Consider the following 17,070-nt stretch of genomic DNA (forward strand, 5'->3'; position numbering starts at 1 on the left):
TGGGATCGGAGGGCTACCGGACCAGTAAAGAGGGAGCTGCATTTGCTGGTAAGGCGACTCCCCTGTTGCAGGGCCCGAATGGGAGAAGCAGGGGAGTCGCCAGTAAGGAATATGTATGCACCGGATTTTTAAAGAAAGACTGCCTCCAGCCATTGTTTTAAACCTCCACCAATTCACCTGTTTTATTGGATTATTTATTTAATGTCTTATTTGATACACAGCACTATTTATTTGGACACTGTTTTGGTTTTGGTTTTTAATAAAAGCCGTTTGCACTTCTTGCACCATCTCCTTGCTTCATTGTGTCTCACTGTACAACTCATTGATGACATTACCGATGGTGTCGGGTTCAAGGGCTCCCAGAAGTAAGATGGGAGCATGGAGCAGAACCCACATTGTCACAGTTTGTCATGGGCACTAGGTATCTGCTAAAAAAGGGTATTTCATTAAATCAGTGTCTCAAAACTGCTGTGACTGATTTGAGTGAAATTTGGTGACATTACAGAAAAATCTTCTTTCAGCTGCTCCCGTTAGATGTTGCCACAGCGGATCATCTTCTTCCATATTTTTCTGTCCTCCTCATCTTGTTCTATTACACCCATCACCTGCATGTCCTCTCTCACCACATCCATAAACCTTCTCTTAGGCTTTCCTCTTTTTCTCTTGCCTGGCAGCTCTATCCTTAGCATCCTTCTCCCAATATACCCAGCACCCTCCTCTGCACATGTCCAAACCAACGCAATCTCACCTCTCTGACTTTGTCTCCCAACCGTCCAACCTGAGCTGACCCTCTAATGTCCTCGAAACCGGAGCGCCCGGAGGAAACTCACGCAGACACGGGGAGAACATGCAAACTCCACGCAGGGAGGACCCGGGAAGCGAACCCAGGTCCCCAGATCTCCCAACTGCGAGGCAGCAGCGCTACCCACTGCGCCACCGTGCCACCCTTTCATAAATCATTGAAAACTTAAATACAAGTATAAAGTACATGTAATGAGTTTCAACCACAAAAGGATCATTTGTCTTCAATATTAGGACATTTAGCTAAAATATATTTACAAGGTGTGGAGAACGAGTAAAATTGCAGAGTCCCAAAACTAGTTAGGGTACCAATTGTGTCTCGCCGTTTAGTATTTCTTTCAAAATCAAAAGGCTGCATTTAAATGAATAGGCGCACGAGGGCGCTCGAACACCAAATAGTCGCCTGCTTCGACTTTCAGCGGAGAGCTTCGTCCTGCTGCGCGTTTGCGTCAAGGAAAGACACCACCTTCCGCAGGCGGGCTGGACTGGAGGAAGCGAAGGGGGTGTGGCCAGTCGTTTTCCCGGGCCGCCTTCTCAGTGCTTTGGGGTTGGGGGGGTAGGAGACAAGACAGTTAGCAAAGCGGCCCCTCTCTCCCTGTGATTACGATTAGCAAAGAATATGTAAGATAAAAAATAAGGTAATGTCAGAGGGCTGGAAGGACAAAAATTAAATAAAAACCTGTAGACCACCCATTCCCCCACTGGGCATTCTATATAACATAAATGTTTGTTTAAAAAAAAAAAAAAGTCCTCTTAGTTTTCATGCTTCACATGATAGGATTTGGTGAAGTTGGTCTCCTGGACAGCTGAGATACCCACCTGGGATGGATGGATGGATAGATAGATACATACATACATACTTTCTTTATTAATCCCAAGGGGAAATTCAGCAAGTGTTGTAGGACAGGCAACAAAAGTTGATTACCACAAGTGTAGAGATGTAATGAATCAATCATAGGTTACAACTGATAAAGCAACTAAACTTAATCTAACAATACATTAACCAACAATATAAAGCAGTGTTTCCCAAACTCGGCCGTGGGGGCCCTGCACTGTGGCTGCTGGTTTTTGTTCCAACCGGATTCCTAATCAGTGACAACACCTGATAGCACTGATCTCATTTAAATAGCTGGGATTTTTTTTTCTTTTATTCGACATTCAGAAAAGAATAGCAGCATGATTTTTACATTTATAAGACATTTAGAAATATTTCTGCTTTTGCTAGAGATTTAAATGCTTAACTCTCTTTTGTTGATTTCATTATACTTTGCCCTTTCTCTGTGCAGTTTTTCCCCCTTTGTTGTATCTTATTAATGACAATTTAAAAACGAGCAGAGCAGACACGCAGGCAAACAACACGGAATAATCAAAGGCTGCAACTACTTTAGAGTCAGACCCACTAATTAGTAAATAATGGATTAATTAAACAATTAGAAGACCTAGAAAAGTAGAATGAAAATCAAGATGAAAATATCGTTAAGAAAAAAAATACATTCCTATATAACTGCTTGGTTCATTTTATTTTTTTAATTATGTTTAGCAAATTTAGTTTTCTTATTTCTATATTGTTCCCTAAACACAGAACTTGTGAAATAACAGTTCACTTAATTAGCCCAGGAGTTCAATTAAAAACAGAAGCTGGTTGGAACAAAAACCTACAGCCACAGGGGGTCCCCAGGACCAAGTTTGGGAAATACTGATATAAGGTATCACAGAGCAATATACTGTGTGTTTTTATATAATATATATGTATATATATTGTCACAGGAGGCTGGGGGGCAGACCTGGAAGGACCAGGAGGTGGTTTATTCGTTCCCCAGGCCACGAGGGGGTAACCGCTCTGGATAAAGAAGGGACCACGGGGACAAAGCCAGGAGGCTTAAACCTATTGTGACCCGTGGCTGCCACCAGGGGGCGTCCCAAGCATCAAGGAGCCCGGGAAACCTGCACTTCCGCCACACCTGGGCAGGTGGAACAAGGACCTTCCAGGGATGCCCAGAGTGCTTCCGGGTGCAAAGGCAGCATGTCCGCCACACCGGGTAGTGCTGCCGGAAGAACATCAGCAAACACCTGGAGCACATCCGCGTGGGGATAAAAGGGGCCGACTCCCTACAATTGGGGAGCTAGAGTCGTGAGTGGGAGCAGGATGAAGCTCCTGTGGACAGAGGAAAGGTGGCCCACGGACAGTGAAATGGCTGTGGAAGGGTGTTGTGGTGCGGGAGCACTGTGCTGTGTGCAGGACTGGTGTTTGGGGACATTAGTTAATAAAAGCGTGTGTAATTATGAAGAGTTGGTGTCTGTGTGATTGTGTCCAGGCTGAACCCCTCACAATATATAGCAACGTGTGAGTCGCTGTCTTGCACCCCAAGACACGAGGTTGAGCCTCAGTACTTTGACAAAGCCCGCTTTATTCAGCTTGAAACAGGAACAGCGTGGTTAATTATTGTAGGGGGTCTACCACTCTCTTATACACAGACACAGCAGCCAGGTAGGGTCGTGGGCAGGTTAGTGGCCAAGTAAAACTGTTCCCTGCATTTATAATGTTCCTTGCATCACCCATCAATGGCAGGCAGGTGATCTGTTTGGATTTGTTATTGCTGTGAGCTGCTGCAGCGCTGGGAACCTGCAGTTGCCCCAACAATGGATAAGCAGTCTTTCACAGACACTGCGATCTCACTTTGGGTCACTCTTCGGTGTGTTGTCCCATTGGGGGACCCCCAAAAGAGTTTACAAACCTTACACTATATTATATATACACACACAAATTTATTACATATACATTTATAGCTCCATATATATATGGTTGAAATAGTTTACTGTCAAATAATGCAAAGAGTACGCGACACGTGTTTCGCCCTAATTCTGGGCTCATCAGGCGTACAAACTCACTGCACTCCCTCTCGGGAATCGAATCTCGGACTTGCTGGCCAACCACAATCAGATTGTGACACAGGCTATGAATGCCGTGAATATATATATATATATATACACACATGCACATTCACAAATTTATTATAGATACATTTATAGCTACAGATATTAATACCATTAACGTATGATACTCAACTATGTATAGAAAAGAACTGCACTTCATTAAATGTAACACACCTGGTTGGACTGCTCTCACTACTTTCTTAAATTCTGTAAATTTTGACTGGAAAAATCTTTTGTTTTTAAGAAGTTGTCACAGGATAATAACTGGTCAAGAAGATCAGCAACCAGACACATATCTCTTTTTTTCCAATCATGTAATTAAAAATTATTTTTAAAATTGCATATTCACTGTTTCACAAAATTAGTTTGTGGGGGGAAGCATGCATGTTACATGATTTCCATGTTAAAACAGCTTGTTGCCAGAATTTGGAAAGTTTAACTGATAGTTTATTAATGGAGTAATTACAGGCTAAAAGAAATTTCAAGCTGTTAGCAATCTTGGCAGATATTATAAGGAAGGACCAGACTGAGTCAGGATGTTCTAAACACGATTTCATCAATCAATTAACTTCCAGCCACCATCAGCCCTGGGGCCAAAGAGACTTTTTTTACCCCAAAACATGATGTTTATTCTTTTGAGTATTCAAATAAATGTAATAAACAAATCATTGATAGCCGTGGAAACCTCTCTTTTAACACAAATCTTGAGATACCTTTGACTTTATAGAGAAGGACCTGGCCTATAATAGATAAGCCTCTTTGATGCCAGTTATTGAATATCATCATGTTGGATTTGTCAAGCTTGGAAGTAAAATTTGAACGATCTCATTCCAATTTGTTTTTATATATACTAGCTGTACCACCTGACTAAGACAAGTTGAAATCGAAATCTAAGTAATCAATGTACAGTAGACCAAATTTAACATTAACCTTCAGAGTGCACCACTATTGAAATGTATTTTGTAATGGATGTAGTACTAAAATACATTGCATTGCTCACTCAAACAAATGACACAAACATTTGTAATATGTGCAATGTTCAGTCCAACAGATGGTGCATTATAAACATGTGTAGAAATAAAATGCACTGCATGGTTCATTTCAAAAGGTGGTGCATCAAAAATATTTGTAATAATAATATGGCATTGCAGTTCGCCCAACCAGTCTACATGTGTTTTGTGAACTTGGAAAAGGTGTTCGACCGTGTCCCTCGGGAATCCTGTGGGGGGTGCTTCGGGAGTATGAGGTACCGGACCCCCTGATAAGGGCTGTTCTGTCCCTGTACGATCAGTGTCAGAGCTTGGTCCGCATTGCCGGCAGTAAGTCAAACCCGTTTCCAGTGAGAGTTGGACTCCGCCAGGGCTGCCCTTTGTCACCGATTCTGTTCATAACTTTTATGGACAGAATTTCTAGGCGCAGCCAGGGCGTTGAGGGGGTCCGGCTTGGTGGACTCAGGATTGGGTCACTGCTTTTTGCAAATGATGTTGTCCTGTTTGCTTCATCAGCTCCCTCTGGATCGGTTCGCAGCTGAGTGTGAAGCGGCTGGGATGGGAATCAGCACCTCCAAATCCGAGACCATGGTCCTCAGCTGGAAAAGGGTGGAGTGCCCTCTCAGGGTTGGGAGCGAGATCCTGCCTCAAGTGGAGGAGTTCAAGTATCTTGGGGTCTTGTTCACGAGTGAGGGAAGAATGGAGCGTGAGATCGACAGGTGGATTGGTGCGGCGTCCGCTGTGATGCGGGCGCTGCATCGGTCAGTCGTGGTGAAAAAGGAGCTGAGCCGCAAGGCGAAGCTCTCAATTTACCAGTCAATCTATGTTCCTACCCTCACCTATGGTCATGAGCTATGGGTAGTGACCGAAAGAACGAGATCGCAAATACAAGCGGCTAAAATGAGTTTCCTCCGCAGGGTGTCTGGGCTCTCCCTTAAAGATAGGGTGAGAAGCTCAGTCATCCAGGAGGGGCTCAGAGTAGAGCCGCTGCTCCTCCGCATCGAGAGGAGTCAGATGAGGTGGCTCGGGCATCTGATCAGGATGCCTCCTGGATGCCTCCCTGGTGAGGTGTTCCAGGCACGTCCAACCGGGAGGAGGCCCCGGGGAAGACCCAGGACACGTTGGAGGGACTATGTCTCTCGACTGGCCTGGGAACGCCTTGGGATTCTCCCGGAAGAGCTAGAAGAAGTGGCCGGGGAGAGGGAAGTCTGGGCATCTCTGCTCAAGCTGCTGCCCCCACGACCCGACCTCGGATAAGCGGAAGAGGATGGATGGATGGAATATGGCATTGCATTGTTCATACCAACAGATGGCACATCACAAACATTTCCATTAACAAAGTGCATTGACTTGTTGTTTCCACAGATAGCTCATTACAAACATTTGCAGTAATAAAATGCATTGCATTGTTTACTCCAGCAGATGGCGCATCGCAAGCGTGTAGTATTAAAATGCATTGCTTATTCCAGGGGTGTCAAACTCCGGTCCTGGAGGGCCGCAATGGCTGCAGGTTTTCATTCTAGCCACCTTCTTAATTAGTGACCTGTTTTTGCTACTAATTAACTTCTTTTGCCTTAGTTTTAATTAACTCGACTCAGACCCCTTAGTTCCTTCTATCTCCTTAATTAGCAGCCAAACAATGATGAGACACAAAATGAGCAAACAGGTGATCAGCTAACCACATTATCTGAACATAAAGAAAGATGAGTGTCTAATTAAGTTTGATCTCTCAGTTATCAATAATCAGAAACAGAAAATCAGCAGTTTGGGAAATGTCTGCTGTAGCAGAAAGAGAGCAGCAGCAAGCCGAGGATTTAAGTAACGGGTTTAATAAACAGCAAGAATTGGCTTCTCATTAAGAAACTGGCTGGAGTGAAATTGGTTGGAGTTTGAAACCCCAGTTCAGCTGGTCATCTGTTGGCTCGTTTCACGTCACATTTCTGTTTGGCTGCCATTTAATGAAGAAAATCAATTGAGAGGACTGAATCCCTAAAAACAGGGTTATTAAAATGAAGGGAAAATGAGTTAACTAGCAGTGAAAACTGGTCACTGATTAGGAAAAGGGTTAGAATGAAAACCTGCAGCCACTGCGGCCCTCCAGACCTGGAGTTCGACACCTGTGGCTTATTCTAACAAACATTAGCACTGCTTTTCTGAATCCCATACTAAATGACTTACTATATAACCGAGACATACTGTAGCCCCCTACGGACACACAGATATACTTGTCATTTTTAAGGTGGAAATAAGCACAGATATTTATTAAAAAGAAGTTTGATTGGAATATTGCCGATTCATGTGTTTATTAGCTTATGCAGTTACTTCATATGACTTTTCACCATGTTATTTCATCCCGCCAGTTGACTAAATCGTCTCACTACAATCAAAGGTTTGTCAGCAGATTGCTTTGATTGCAGGCGACTTCAAGGGCGGCGTTAACAAAGCAGGACTTAAATGGACCTTTACGAGAGGTTTAGGAAAACCCATGAAAATGCGCGTTACGTACTTGCAGTGTACGCTGAAATAAAGCGCGGCTCTCGTCTGCCTGCCAGTAGCTTTTTTTTCTTTTGCACATTCTGGTCATCAGATGTCACGATAATCCAATGTAGTAAACGTTTGGAACGATCGAATCGTTTACCGATTCAGTTGTTTCCCCACTGTTGCCCTCACCAGTTTCACGCCGACTCTTGAAAAGCTCTTTCTAATCTCGCACTCAACGTGATAGCAAACCCTCGCATAATGTGTTATTGGAGTTCCGCGTGACGTCATGAAGGCGCGACGGAAATTAAAGCCACGCTATCGCCTTGCACTGAGCAGTAAACGAGAAGAAAGGCAGCTGTGGACGGAGTGGGGCTGGCTTACTTACTCACTCACTGACGAACGAGTTTAGAAGAAAGCAAAACAATCACCGAGAGACAGACAAAGGAGGTAAGTGCTCGGGGTCTGAGGATGTGTGTGTTTTCATTCGCTCCACTCACAGTTACTGCATGAGACTGGTACGAGGGGCGAGCAGTGCGTCCATCAGCCCACCACTGGACTCTGCTCTAGTGAATCCCGCGTGTCTTTTCTGTTCATTTGGGTCAGTTTTTTTTTTTTTACTTCGGTTTATCGATCTCCATTTCTTCTTCACGTCGCACACACACACACACCGCCTTCCCCTCTTCTCCATTCCTTTCCGTTTATTCCTTCAGTCGTGTCATTCTCAAATCTCCGACCTTGGGGATGCACTCCTTCCGCAAACGCAGTGCTTTGATTTATGCCTTCTTTCTCCATTCAGTCCGCGGTGTTCAGTTTAAAGACCAGAGCGGAGTTGCTGACCTGCCGGCCGTTTAAAGCGCAGCGAGAAGTCGGTTGGGCTTTACGCGTCTAATTAGTGAAAGAGAAAAAAACTAATTTAATACGAGCGGAGAACGAATACAAACAGAGGAATGGAAAAGTCTAGTGGCTGAGTGTAGACGTGTAAAATATACACGCCTGGAGACGACCCTTAAGTGAATTGCTTAAAAGTGGGTGGGGACAAGTAGACAGCTCAATGAGTGACACGTCTCTAAGCCAACCCAACGTCTCTTGAAGGCGGTGCTCAAAGTAGGGGCGGTGACTTTGAGCTGCCGAGATCAGAGGTGCTCTAGTTAAACTGGTCCGACAGACCGCAAACCGCTAATAACGCTTAAACGACTACAGTCAAAGTGTCTCCTAAAAATCCTGTTTAGCATATTCATGTATGTTGCATGTGCAGGGAGAGCATTGCACGTTTTCAAAATCAACATAATCAGATGCAACGGGAAATACCTTGTATCACATACAGCCGTTAGGAGAGCTGATCACAAAGTCCCTCAGGAGATGCCTGCAGGATTGATAAAGATGATTGGCCTACATAGTACAGGTGGTCTGTGAATAAGTCGAGTGTCTCTTTAAGAGACTAATTCACCCACCTGTATAAACTGGCCCAGAAGCAGGTGTATGAGGAGAGCAACGGTGAACTGGGTGTTTGCAGTAAGGAAGCGCAATCTGTGCCTTAAATGTTACTTTTTATGTGATACAATTGGGCACATACTAACCAATTACCATGACGGTCATTCTATTGGGGTACCCCCCTCAGTCTCCTAAACACAGGGAGGAAGATAGTGGCAGTGTCCAGTATTTGAGGTTGATTCACTGTATTAATCCCTGAGGGGGAACCATCTTTTCACATAACCTTTGGAGGACAGAATACAGGATCAGCCATTATACAGCGCACCCCTGGAGCAGTTAACCCTTCAGGTTAAGGGTCTTGCTCAAAGGCCCAACTGAGAAATTTAAAAGCAACCTGGTATTTATCAAAATATAATAACATCAGTGTAAGACAATGTAAGTACTCGTTTAGTGACTACCTTGGTTTCCAACCATTTGCAGGTATGCCCATTATTAAAAAAAAAAATCAACTTGCCAGCCATTGTGTGCATTTACAACCAGCAGGCTCCTCGTACGTGTGCAGCACACCTCCCTCAGTGACTGAGCGTTTGTTGTTTACTGGTACCATTAGTACAACATGTAGACCTTTTATTTCTGTATTTAAGCATTTATGCTCACTTGCACATCATACTAAGATTTCTTCAAAGCGAAAAAAAAACCCAAGTTCAGATAAAGAAAGTAGCAAGAAGCAAAGGAAAGCCACTCTGTACTTCACTTACTATATACCCTTATGTTTTACTCAAACACCATGCTTAATTTGTACTTGCACAATAAACTGTCTTTATGTACATTAAGTTTCCATTCAATCACTTCCTGTTTAGGCAAATTAAAAAAAAAAAAAAAATATCTGCGTAATCCTGCCAACTATGCCAAATTATCTCTCTATCTAATCCTGCCTACTACACCAAATTATCTGTCTATCTAATCCTGCCTACTACACCAAATTATCTCTCTATCTAATCCTGCCTACTACACCAAATTATCCATCTATCCTTGAACTTGAGAGGGATACATACACTCCTCAGGGAGCAGGAATACTTAGCGATGCCATGAGCGACAGGATCGGGGGGCACAGATATGGCACTTAGAAAGGTCTTTGGTCCCTTGCCTCATGAGACCAGGGGGCAGTGTGGCAAATGTGTTGCCTCTGACTTTAGGTAAGCAGGGTGGGTGTGTGTGGGACAAAAGGACAAAGCTGTTTGGCAGCGTGTGGTAGAAGCTTATTAAGGCCACTGGCAAACGGTCAATATATAAAGGCTGATCTCTCCGCCTCTCGCACACCCCGGGTCATTACAATAAATACAGTATGCTTACAGTATTAAACCGAAGCTTTAAAAGTATTCTTACATTTTAAATATGGTGCATTGTACAGTAGTTATGCAGTAATGACATGCAAAGATTATTATGACATGCAGAGATAATAATGGATCAAAGAGGTGATAAAAGAAAAAAATCGCCACAAATTAAAGCAGTTGTACAAAAAAAATATGGATGCCTTGATTCCCATGATTTTTGCTTTGCAGCCTGGTCACTGGAATGGAACTGTCGCTAAACGAGAAGTACTTGTATGTAAATTAAATTAAAAAGTAATTTAAAATTACACAGTAACAGCCAACTGGTAGAAGCTGACACAATACAACATGTTTGTGATGGCTTGTGGGTAATTCAAACACATACACACACAGTCCAGCACTCTGCTGTTTGTCTGTTTGAAGCCAAGGTCAAATGAACATGGACTCTCCCCTACGGGATTGCACCATTGTTGAACAAAATGCACCGTAGTCCGATTTCTTTGGGGCAGAGGGAGTGAAACCTGCTGAAGTTCACCGATGGATGTTGGCTCAGAATGTAAGTGAAAACAGCAGGACTCAACAAAAAGTTTATGAAGAACAGGTAGAGAGGTTTAAATTGTGAAGAACAAGTGTAACCACTGAAGCTCGATCTGGGTGACCATCAACATTGTGTACGACATCAAACAAGACTGACTGATTACGTTCTCTGCTGTTGCTGCACATTTGGATATCCGCTATGGATCTGCGTGTGCCAAACAGCTTACTGATCCGCACAGGCCAGCATCCCTGGGTGGGACACATGTCGGCCTAAGCTAGCAGACCCTGTATTTCACCTGCTTGTCTTCTTCTGTTGCAGGCTATGCATTCCAGCAAAGTCATTTCTTCATTCCTGACATGCATCTGTTTCTTAACACAATCCTGAGGCCCTACTTGTTTAAAATCTTCCTCGATAAAACAATTTGAAGACCCCCAACAACACTGTAATCCACATAGTTAGTATTTTTGACCCACAACTGTGAATGATGGTCTTCTGTCGGCCTGCTGGTCCTTCACTCCACTCAAGTTTGTTTTTCTTCAGTTTGATTGAGTTTCTGTCACCATGCTATATTGGATCTCTAAACTCTCTGACGTGACGTAATTCTTGACTGAGGTGGTGTTTGAGAAAATTAAATTCAAATGTTTTTAGATATGATAATGCAAATTTGCTGCAATTCTGTTCTTTACACACAGACCCTGAAGAAGCTGCCATTTACTGTAATGTCTAGATGGATGTGATCGAGGAGACGTGTAAGCCTGACACGAATATCATGGAGGTAATAGCTGTAAGGATTAAGGAGGAGGACTGTGAGTGGGAGTCCATCCACCCTGAACAGGAGCGTCTCTCCATTCCTAATAAGGACTGTGATCCGGGGTCAGTGGGCCCTAAAGAAGAGGCCGAGGAGAAGTCTGTCAGCATTGAGACCCATGACCGCACAAATATAAAGAGTGCGGAGGAAGACGACCTTTACTACGGGTGTCAAGATGGAGCGGTGACCGGGTTAGACTCTTCTCAAAGCAGGTACTCTTCATCTCGGGAACCCTCTGTCAATGAGGTAGAATCTGACACAAAGAACACTGAAGAAATCTCATCTTTTAGAACTTTGGAAGATCAACCACCACCTTCTAATCCGTCTGGAAAAAGTAAGTGAAAAGTTTAATGTAATTTGAGAGTTCACCTATGTCAATGTTGTAAGGTTTAGTTGTTTGTAGTTAAATTTCTAGTAAATTTATGTATAGTCCAAGCCTACTCTCGTTAAAGAGTGGTATACACACGTACACCTGCAAGAAAAAGTTTGGAACTCCTTGGATTTGCACATTAATCCCTCCTAACAATTTGGTTTGATCTTCAGCTAAGTGCCAGTAATGGACAAAGACAGTCGTATGAAACGTAATAATGCACAAAGAACTGGACGACTTCTTGCCAATCCTGAACAAACTGTTTACACTGTACATTCTGTAAACTTCTCACCTTCACTAACGGGGTGACCCTCCTTCACTTCCAATGACCCTCCACCAAACATTTCCAGTAGTTGCTGCTCAGCCTTACATTGTAGTCCATTCTTGCTTTTCAGACTTTGATCAGATCCGTGACATTTCTGGGATTAGCTGTCTTCAGGTCGGACCACAACCTGTGCATTTTGTGTTGAGCTATGGACTCTGAGTGGCCATCTCCTTCAGTTTCAGCCATTTGGTTGGTAATTTGTTTTAGTGTTTCAACCCTTTTGTCTCGTTTCATCACCCAGTTTCTATTGAGCCTGATATTCTCCTTTCTAATATATTAATGACATTTTGTATTCAGTGCTTCCCTTACTGAGAGTAAGCTGTCCAGGACCTGAAGGAGTAAATTAACACTAGAATTGCCAAAGCCTACGAATAACCTCGTAAATCCGGCCCACCTTAAATCCCTTTGCACCTCTCTGTCATCGTCTTTTGTCTTGTAAATGTGCCGTTCAAGACGAGCATCAAGCTGCCTACTGTTCCATTCACCACCGCCGCAGAACGGGCACAAAGTTCTCCCTGTTCCAGCCTTGATTATCTGGGAGTCAGGCACCTAGAGCTGTATCCATATTACTAACCGAGAATGCTAAACCGGATGATGGACGCAGGCACATCCGGCAATGGGCCGTAGCTGCAAAAAGACGTACTGCGCAGGCGCAAAAAGAGTCCGCGAGAGTCGGCTGAGGAGCCGAGAAAGGCGGACAAAAGAGGGCGACAAAGGCGGATGAGGGGCCGCGAGAGGCGGACGAGACCACAGAAAAAAGGAGTGAGCACAGGAAAAAGTAGTCACAGAAAGGCACTGGATGGGACGGGACGGGACACACACCAAGAGGGGGATTCAACAAGCCCATGGAAGACAAAAAAAAACACAAAACCACCCCACAGACCCTACAAGCAAGGGACGGGACACACACAAAGAGGGGGATTCAAACAAGACACAGGAACACAAAAAGAAAGAAGACGCTCGCGCAACAACAATCCCCCCCACACATCCATAAGAAGTGACACCCAAAGCTACATATTCTAAAGTGAACGTCAACACCTTCACACTAGGCAGCATAGGTGTCGGCATAGGTGTCAGCATAGGTGGATGTCCTTTCAATAAAGCACTATTAACCGTTCAACTGCAGAAAAGGATACATATTAACAGTGAGTGCGATCCTCCTTATTACTTATCCATATTTCGCATGCTGAGAAAGAAACAAGTCATGAATACACGGTCACGGGTACAAAACGATTCGCGTGTCAAAGTGCTGCATCGAAAGAAGCACGATTTCAAACCGAAAGAGCTCGCGTATCAGACATACAAAAAACGGAGCGAACAGACAGAATAAATGAACGGAGACGTGTACAACGTGCAAATGAACTGACAGAAAAAAAAAAAGCAAGACGCGAAAAGCACAAAGATCAAATGACCGACATACAAAAACGGACAAGGCTCGATACAAACAATGCACGGCGTAGACTGAAACGGACTTTGCGCAAAGCGGAGGCGAATTAAAAAAAAAAAGAAAAAAATTGCGCGTCACAAATAATGGACATGCAACAAAAAGGCAATCAAACGCAAAAAGCAAAACATGCCCGTCGCGGACATCAATGCCACACACCTGTTAAACGCTTACGCCAAATGGCTGAAAACGCCTTCAATAAGGAATCCACTATTGAGGAAAATTCATTGGGATTAATGAATGTCATTTGCAATCATTGTCATTCACTTAACTTCCCTGAAGAAACAACTGGCAATACAAATAATGAATTTACACGTTGTTGTCAAAAGGGTCAGATTAGACTGCCTCCTTTACATTCATATCCTGAATATCTAAAGAAGCTTCTAACTAACGATGTGCCTGAAAGTAAAAACTTTATGAACTGCATTAGATCCTACAATAGTTAATTTGCTTTTGCATCTACCGGAGTACATATCAGGCCACCAAAAGGCAATGGCCCATACTGCTTTTGCATATGTGAAACAAATATTGCATCGCATTGGAACAGTGCACCCTGAAACAAATCAACAACGCAAATATGCACAAATCTACATCCTAGATATCAACGCATGAACCTTCCTGAAAACAAACAATGCACAGAGCCTATAATGAGAAACGTCACTCATGTCATAAACACTATTCTATATCTAATTCATACATCTCACTCTTTGTCATGTCCCAACGCCAGGGGTTGGCGAGCGAAGCGAGCAGGGGGCGGAGCCCCCTAGTAAGGAAATAATAGATCGTTATTTGGAACACATGCATTTCATGTGTGATCCATTTCTACAATAATCTGTGTAAACACATCGTTAAAAGAAACATTTTTCATATTTTAGTAATAAGTGACAAAATGTAGACAAACTGTATAAGGTGTGAAGCCTGAAGTACAAAGATCAAATAAACACTTTCACAAAAGGTTCAAGGACGATACAACAGCGTCCGTGGTGCAGCGGTAAGAATTGCTGACTTGTAGTCAAGAGTCCTCGGTTCGATCCTGACTGCCTCGTGTATTCACCGTTTTGAGTCGTGAGCTGCACTTATTGTTAATATTATACAGTAAACCCATACATTTGGTTTGCATCTGTAACAGCCGCTGTACATTTATAGTACTTGTAAAAGTTACCTTTTTTTTTTTCACTTTTATTCTCTGTTATGATACATACTACCGCCCCGCCAGGGATCTGACGCGGTTAGTTTTTATTTGAAACTGGGAATAACTGTAGATGTGAGTGGTGTTTTGAGGCAATGGAACTGGATGTTCTCTGATCTGGAGGGATAAAAGCTGACATACAAACGCTGGTGAATCGGCCTTCTTCATAACTCACCATCACTTGATTTTTTTTTTAATTCAGTTTTATTGAGTGTTCCTGCTCACGCTGAATTAGGATGCACCTTATGGTCCATGATGTCAAAGCCGCAGTGACAAAACAACGAAGACATAGATATACAGTGGTGTGAAAAACTATTTGCCCCCTTCCTGATTTCTTATTCTTTTGCATGTTTGTCACACAAAATGTTTCTGATCATCAAACACATTTAACCGTTAGTCAAATATAACACAAGTAAACACAAAATGCAGTTTGTAAATGGTGGTTTTTATTATTTAGGGAGAAAAAAAATCCAAACCTACATGGCCCTGTGTGAAAATGTAATTGCCCCCTGAACCTAATAACTGGTTGGGCCACCCTTAGCAGCAATAACTGCAATCAAGCGTTTGCGATAACTTGCAATGAGTCTTTTACAGCGCTCTGGAGGAATTTTGGCCCACTCATCTTTGCAAAATTGTTATAATTCAGCTTTATTTGAGGGTTTTCTAGCATGAACCGCCTTTTTAAGGTCATGCCATAGCATCTCAATTGGATTCAGGTCAGGACTTTGACTAGGCCACTCCAAAGTCTTCATTTTGTTTTTCTTCAGCCATTCAGAGGTGGATTTGCTGGTGTGTTTTGGGTCATAGTCCTGTTGCAGCACCCAAGATCGCTTCAGCTTGAGTTGACGAACAGATGGCCGGACATTCTCCTTCAGGATTTTTTGGTAGACAGTAGAATTCATGGTTCCATCTATCACAGCAAGCCTTCCAGGTCCTGAAGCAGCAAAACAACCCCAGACCATCACACTACCACCACCATATTTTACTGTTGGTATGATGTTCTTTTTCTGAAATGCTGTGTTCCTTTTACGCCAGATGTAACGGGACATTTGCCTTCCAAAAAGTTCAACTTTTAACTCATCAGTCCACAAGGTATTTTCCCAAAAGTCTTGGCAATCATTGAGATGTTTCTTAGCAAAATTGAGACGAGCCCTAATGTTCTTTTTGCTTAACAGTGGTTTGCGTCTTGGAAATCTGCCATGCAGGCTGTTTTTGCCCAGTCTCTTTCTTATGGTGGAGTCGTGAACACTGACCTTAATTGAGGCAAGTGAGGCCTGCAGTTCTTTAGACGTTGTCCTGGGGTCTTTTGTGACCTCTCGGATGAGTTGTCTCTGCGCTCTTGGGGTAATTTTGGTTGGCCGGCCACTCCTGGGAAGGTTCACCACTGTTCCATGTTTTTGCCATTTGTGGATAATGGCTCTCACTGTGGTTCGCTGGAGTCCCAAAGCTTTAGAAATGGCTTTATAACCTTTACCAGACTGATAGATCTCAATTACTTCTGTTCTCATTTGTTCCTGAATTTCTTTGGATCTTGGCATGATGTCTAGCTTTTGAGGTGCTTTTGGTCTACTTCTCTGTGTCAGGCAGCTCCTATTTAAGTGATTTCTTGATTGAAACCAGTGTGGCAGTAATCAGGCCTGGGGGTGGCTACGGAAATTGAACTCAGGTGTGATACACCACAGTTAGGTTATTTTTTAACAAGGGGGCAATTACTTTTTCACACAGGGCCATGTAGGTTTGGATTTTTTTTCTCCCTAAATAATAAAAACCATCATTTAAAAATTGCATTTTGTGTTTACTTGTGTTATATTTGACTAATGGTTAAATGTGTTTGATGATCAGAAACAAGCAACAGAATAAGAAATCAGGAAGGGGGCAAATAGTTTTTCACACCACTGTATATTGTGATAACTAGCCCGACCACAGACAGAAAGACCGACACCTTCTTAAATCCACCACACGTTTATTTACGCTATTTACAAGTCCATAAACAGTCCTGCACCGCACACCGTGCTCCAGCACCAATCACCCTTCTCTCTGATCCTCACAATGGTCGCGCCGCCATCTCTCCACTCTCTGAAGCCTTGCCTTCCTCCCCCTGACACCAGCTTTCCGACTTTTGAAAGGCGACCCCTTTTATACTTCCCCCAGATATGCTCCAGGTGCCCCTTGACTGACTTTCGCCGGCACTTCCTGGTGTGGTGGAAGTGCTGGCTTCCAGGGCTTCAGGATCCAGTACCCGCCCCCTGGTGGTGGCCACGGGCCCCTATTGGGTTGGTTCCCATTAACCCCCATAGCAACCAGGGTGGCTGTCCTCTCATGGCAGAGGTGCTATATAGGCGTCCCGGCTGGGTATGGCACCCAGCCGCCCTTGACAATATGATATTTGGAATTATTCATTTTATGACCTGTATAGTACATTTCGGAAA

The 17,070-nt window shown here is 43.4% G+C and overlaps 1 protein-coding gene across 1 annotated transcript in view; it reads left to right on the plus strand.

Moving 5' to 3' along the window:
- The window catches only part of LOC114669285 (zinc finger protein 665-like), a 53,075-nt gene that overhangs the window by 29,226 nt on the left and 6,779 nt on the right, over positions 1–17,070 (plus strand). The window contains exon 5 of the mRNA XM_051936022.1: positions 11,233–11,647. Within this exon, the coding sequence (XP_051791982.1) occupies positions 11,233–11,647 (415 nt within the window). The remainder of the gene's footprint in view (positions 1–11,232; positions 11,648–17,070) is intronic.

The sequence above is a fragment of the Erpetoichthys calabaricus genome, chromosome 1 (assembly GCF_900747795.2).
Source record: "Erpetoichthys calabaricus chromosome 1, fErpCal1.3, whole genome shotgun sequence".
Taxonomy (NCBI): domain Eukaryota; kingdom Metazoa; phylum Chordata; class Cladistia; order Polypteriformes; family Polypteridae; genus Erpetoichthys; species Erpetoichthys calabaricus.